The following is a 5153-nucleotide window of genomic DNA, read 5'->3' as shown; positions in this document are numbered from 1 at the left end:
TATGTCTTAAAAACTATTTAATTTTAAATATATCTTAAAAATTATATTAATTAAGAATTGTGAATCAAACGTAAAAGATCACACATGGTTCTATTCCCTTAATATTTTCATTGATTCTCACATGCAAATAGAGGATTTCAAAATGCTCCACTAACTTAACCATCATGGATACAAAATTCCTAAACGTCATTGTTGTATTTATCTACCATTATGCACAAACAAATAATAATATGGGAGTTTAAAGAATATTTAGGGCAAAGTCATTCATGTACTCTGTTTTATTTTTGTCTTTATATTTTCCAATATTCTCTTGTGAATAGTTCATACTTGTCTTTTTCTCCAAAATAGTTATGAACCATATGAGTTTGATAGATAAAATATTTTCCCTATTGATTATTTTTGAAATTTATTTTTTGATTAAGTGGTATAGGTGGATATTGAATATTTTTTATGGCCCAAGTTGTGGATCATGACCCATATCAAACAAAACAACCCTTATCTGATATGTTTTGGACTCAAATTCCATGCGAAGAGCCTTTAAGCTATACCATAGGTCATGTTGATAACATCTCTAGCCCAAAACATGAATACGATATGAAATTTGTAGGTTAAGTATGAAAGGGAAGGTTCTTGTGCCCAAACTCAATTTCATAGGTTAAGTATGAAAGGGAAGGTTCTTGTTCCCAAACTATGGTTTTGGGCCCTAAACTTGATATCCCCTCATAATGCATGTTGGTTATGTCAAAATTCATTGTCAGAAGCTTGAACAATATTTGAACCTTTATAAATGGAATCATTTTCCTGCAACAACATTAAGAGTGTAACTTCATATAAAATGCATAATATATATTGTTTTAATGACATAAGCTACGAATATAGATCCGTACTTTGAATTAACTCTGACAAAAAAAAAGTTTGAAAATAATGTAAACAATCTTCAGGCATAGTATAAACCTTAAATATGGAATATTTTCTCTACAATAGAAAAATGGGCTAAATATTATGGTTCTATAAAATGTATTGCTCTTCTGGGCAAGCCATGTTTTATGGCTCTAATTTAGAAGTCTTCCCTTAAACCATGTTATTTTGATTTAGAAATCATGTATGCAGTCTTTAATTATGGTATAAACTTTAAAAATGGAGTATTCTACTTAGAAGATAGATAAGGGAATGATTTCAATAAAAACAACTTTTAAATGATTTTAATTATGACCAAATTCATAGTTTGAAATTTGAAACTAGGTAATTTTATCCATGATCTGTGTTCTTAAGTTTGAAAGTCATCTAAAATGTCTTATAAACAAATCCATGGGTCTTGGATATGAAATCATTGACTTATGTTAGAATTAGTGGCATAGTTTTTTAGTTAAATATTATATAGATAAATCTTATTGGTCAATCCTTGGCTTTGAGCTCTCAACCATGGATTGTCTCTAATATATTTTATTGAGCTCAAAATCCCTGTAATATATATCATGGTACTAAAAATGAGTCTATGATCTTTACCTTAAGAGAAATAAGAACCCAATTTCATGGATCAAGTGTGCTAAATTTACATTGCCAGACATAGTTTAGGATGTTAAAGTAAGGGGTTGACTCATAAGCTATGATATTGTACTTGGAGATAGAATACTTTCTCTACAAGAGAATTAAAATTTTAACTTAAAAAATAAGTATTTTAGATATGATTCATGAGTTAAAAGTTCATATATAAGACATTGGATTAGGGTATTAATATTGAATTTTTTGAAATACAAGAAGATTAAAGTTCCAATTTTATCTATTAAAATGAACTTATTGTTTATCTTATTTTAAATAATTGCTATAAATATAATATTATAGATTTATTCTAATATTTTAGATTCCTTTTAATATTAAGTATTTTAATATTAGATTTATAATCTCTTTCATATATATATAACAAAATAGGGTAATTATTATTATTCTTTTATTTAAAATTTTTATACCTATTATGTTTTGATAAAAATATACAAATTTTCCCTTAAAATTTATAAAATTTAATTAATAATATATAAAATTTATAAGATGATAAAAAACATTATATGAGTAGTTTTTATATTTTTAAAATAAAAATCTAAAACACTCTTTTAACGAAAAAGAATTATCTTAATCTGAGAATAAGTTAATACGTTTACAAGTTACCCATCTTTTTGAAGAGTGTTATTTTAATATTTCTAGACATATATTAACTTGTAAACCATTACATATTTTAACATGCAGTAATGTACTTGATTTGATTTTTGATTTTAGATTTTACACAAAATGTATAAGAAGGATGTCGAGGATTTGATTTTAGATTTTACATACTGTTTGATTTTAGATATAAAATGTATAAGAAGGATGTGGAGGATGTGATTTTAGATTTGACATACTGAAAGTATCGTGCGAAAATAATCAAATATCTATAACTCTGGACCTTGGACCGTTGGAAGTTCATTATTTATTAATTTCGTTAAAAATAACATTTTCCCAGTCAAATATTTTTTAATCCAAATTTGTCTAGAAACCAGTATCATCTGGCCTGCCAATTCCTTTCTTATAAAATGCAAATAAATCACACTACAAAGGATATTAAATTAACCCAAATAAGAGGTGCCATCAAAACAATTTAGTCTGTGCGTAGTGAAAAATATAGTGGATGCAACATGAAGTACTGACTTGAGGACTTGACGTTTCTCAAAAAGTAAAGACTTGCCTGAGAGACGAACATCACAATCCCTCCACTGATGAATAGAAGCCTTCTGCCAACCCTATCAACCGCGATGAGGGCGACGAGAAATAGATTAGGTATGCCTTTTTAAATTTAGTAGTCAAATAATTGCACATATATATCATTGTGGTGTCTATATTAATAATATATCACATAAAAATTTGGTGAAAAAAAAAGCTGTCTTACAAACAAACAAAAAGACTCATACATCAATGTGGTGTCTCTTAATGTTAATCTTAAAATTGAATAATAATAATAATTTATCACATAAATTTAATGAAAAATAAAAAAGAAAAATAAATAAAAATTATTAATATCAACCATTGATTTTAAAATATAAATTGAAATTAAAAAAATAATAACTATTCCACTATCCACTAAAATTAAATTAAAATTATATTTATATAAGTTTTAATAATTAAATAACTCGGAAAAAAATCATGAAATGAAAAGTATTCCTTATCCTATAAACCTAAAGTCTATAAAGCTTTAGGGAAGAGGATACAACTCTATGCAAGTTCATATATATATATATCATGAAATGAAAAGTATTCCTTATCCTATAAACCTAAAGTCTATAAAGCTTTAGGGAAGAGAATACAACTCTATGCAAGTTCATATATATATATGAGTTTTCATGCAATTCTATGGAAGTTTATATATATTCTTGAGTGCAGTTTAGTTAGTAAACAGTTTTGTCTTATTATAATTTTTTTTTTTTTAAATAGATGTTTTTTGAAATTTTTAAAAATAAAATTTAAATGGTATAATTTAAATATTTTAATTTTTTTAATTAATTTTATTTATTTATTTAAAAATATATATATTTTAATAAAAATAAATAGCCATAGTATCACCTGATTAAAAAAACCAAAACATTTATTAATTTAATTAGAGTTTATTCTGTGATTCTTCTCTGTGAAAGGATAGATATAATCTATTAATTAAGTCTTGTGGGTTAGGGTGCAATTCAATTGGCACGTGAAAGGTTTAAATCTCTGGTAGTAAATGAAATTAATTTTTATTAAATTTAGTAGAAAAAATAAAAAATAGTGGTAATAAATGAAATCAATTTTTATTAGCTTATAGGGTTTTGTATTGAGGGTGAATGGGTATACTGTTGAAATACTTTTTTGTTAAGACATTTCTTGCCAAAGTCCGGGGGATTTTCCCATGGATACTTACCTACCAACCAAAAAAGAAATCAACCAGTATTAAACCTAATAAACAAAATAAAAAATAGCTTCCAGAAATATAACAGAAAGAAGGGAGTCCAAAACCAAAACGATGAAAAAAATGAAAAACATAGTGTTACACCGGGCAACACAAAAATTTATATAGCGGAAAGAAGAGAGTCCAAAATCAAAACGGTGAAAAAAATGAAAAACATACTCTTACACCGGGCAACACCAAAACTTATGCATTGGGAATAAGGTTCAGCAGTAAGTTAGCATCAGCTTATAACATCTACAGTATTACATAACTTGACCTGTTCACAGGAAGTTACAGGGCACAGACATGCCCCGCAGTCTGTCTTTACCCTGGATTGTATAATGCACTGACCTGATTACCGAAACCGACGCCTATACCCAGACATATGCGGCCGACGATGAGCATCGCCACATTAGCGGCTGCACCATTGAGGGCCGACCCGGTAAGGAAAATCAAGCCACCGAACAGGATCGACTTCTTCCGGCCCAGAAGTCTGGTGGTGGCCAATGCAAAAATAGAGGCGATGAGGCCGGCTATGTACAGAGACGACGTGAACGTCGTGAGAAGCTGGTCGTCGAATTTACAGTAAGCGTTGGTGTGCGCTTGCTTCAGCTTACGAAAAACATTTGGGAAGAATTTCTTCCGAAACGGATCCATGGACGTCACTCCTCCTGCAAGACACGCGACACGCACCTATTTTGAGAAAGTTATTGCACAGATCCATACTGAAGTTTGTGCCAATCAACATGTATACCAATTTGTAATTCATATTTGGCACCTCAAGGGGTTTGAGAAGGAAGTCATTGGAGCTACTAACGCACCTGAAATCCCAAGATCATAGCCAAAAATGAGACCTCCTGTCGCCGAAACCAGGCAGGTCACTACCACGAACGCTGTAACTCTTCCTGCATATTTCTTTTGAGGACCAGTGGAGGCCACAAATCCCCCGGCCATGGCTGCTGCCTCTGCTTCTTCTTCGTCTCTCGGCTGGAAAAAAAACCCGAATCCATACAAGTAGAGTAGAATTTGTTTATTTGAAGGCCGTTGGCCTTCACTCCTCTGCAGGGCGCCCAAGATTGAGTGGAGGGAGGAGTAGATATTGTGCAGCTTCCGTAATGCATACTACGTCTTTGCTGTTTCTTCTACGATAATCTCCATGGTGCAAAATCTTGACCAGGCTGTAGAATATCTGATTTATGGCAGTAATATA

At 30.2% G+C, this 5153-nt stretch overlaps 1 protein-coding gene across 1 annotated transcript; it reads right to left on the bottom strand.

The window, feature by feature from the left end:
* Positions 1-4267: 4267 nt before the first annotated feature.
* On the bottom strand, positions 4268-4897 carry LOC149265895 (sugar transport protein MST3-like). Its single transcript, XM_089406366.1, has 2 exons — positions 4765-4897; positions 4268-4614 (listed from the first exon to the last, which is right to left on the bottom strand). The coding sequence occupies exons 1-2, from the start codon at positions 4895-4897 to the stop codon at positions 4268-4270; spliced, it is 480 nt and encodes a 159-aa protein (XP_089262492.1).
* Between the last annotated feature and the right edge of the window lie 256 nt (positions 4898-5153).

The sequence above is a fragment of the Pinus tabuliformis genome, chromosome 6 (genome assembly GCF_031772625.1).
Source record: "Pinus tabuliformis cultivar Carrire ecotype Pingquan chromosome 6, CPIR1, whole genome shotgun sequence".
NCBI classification, from domain to species: Eukaryota; Viridiplantae; Streptophyta; class Pinopsida; order Pinales; family Pinaceae; genus Pinus; species Pinus tabuliformis.
The sequence above is the reverse complement of the archived record's forward strand: the minus strand, read 5'-3'. Positions and strand labels throughout refer to the sequence as shown.

What these genes read in the sequence shown, in the direction of transcription:
- LOC149265895 (XM_089406366.1), bottom strand. Translation starts at nt 4,897, where the DNA reads ATGGCCGGGGGATTTGTGGCCTCCACTGGTCCTCAAAAGAAATATGCA. An exon ending in CTATGATCTTGGGATTTCAG is followed by an intron (nt 4,615 to 4,764) that starts GTGCGTTAGTAG and finishes CGTGTCTTGCAG; the next exon opens with GAGGAGTGACGTCCATGGAT.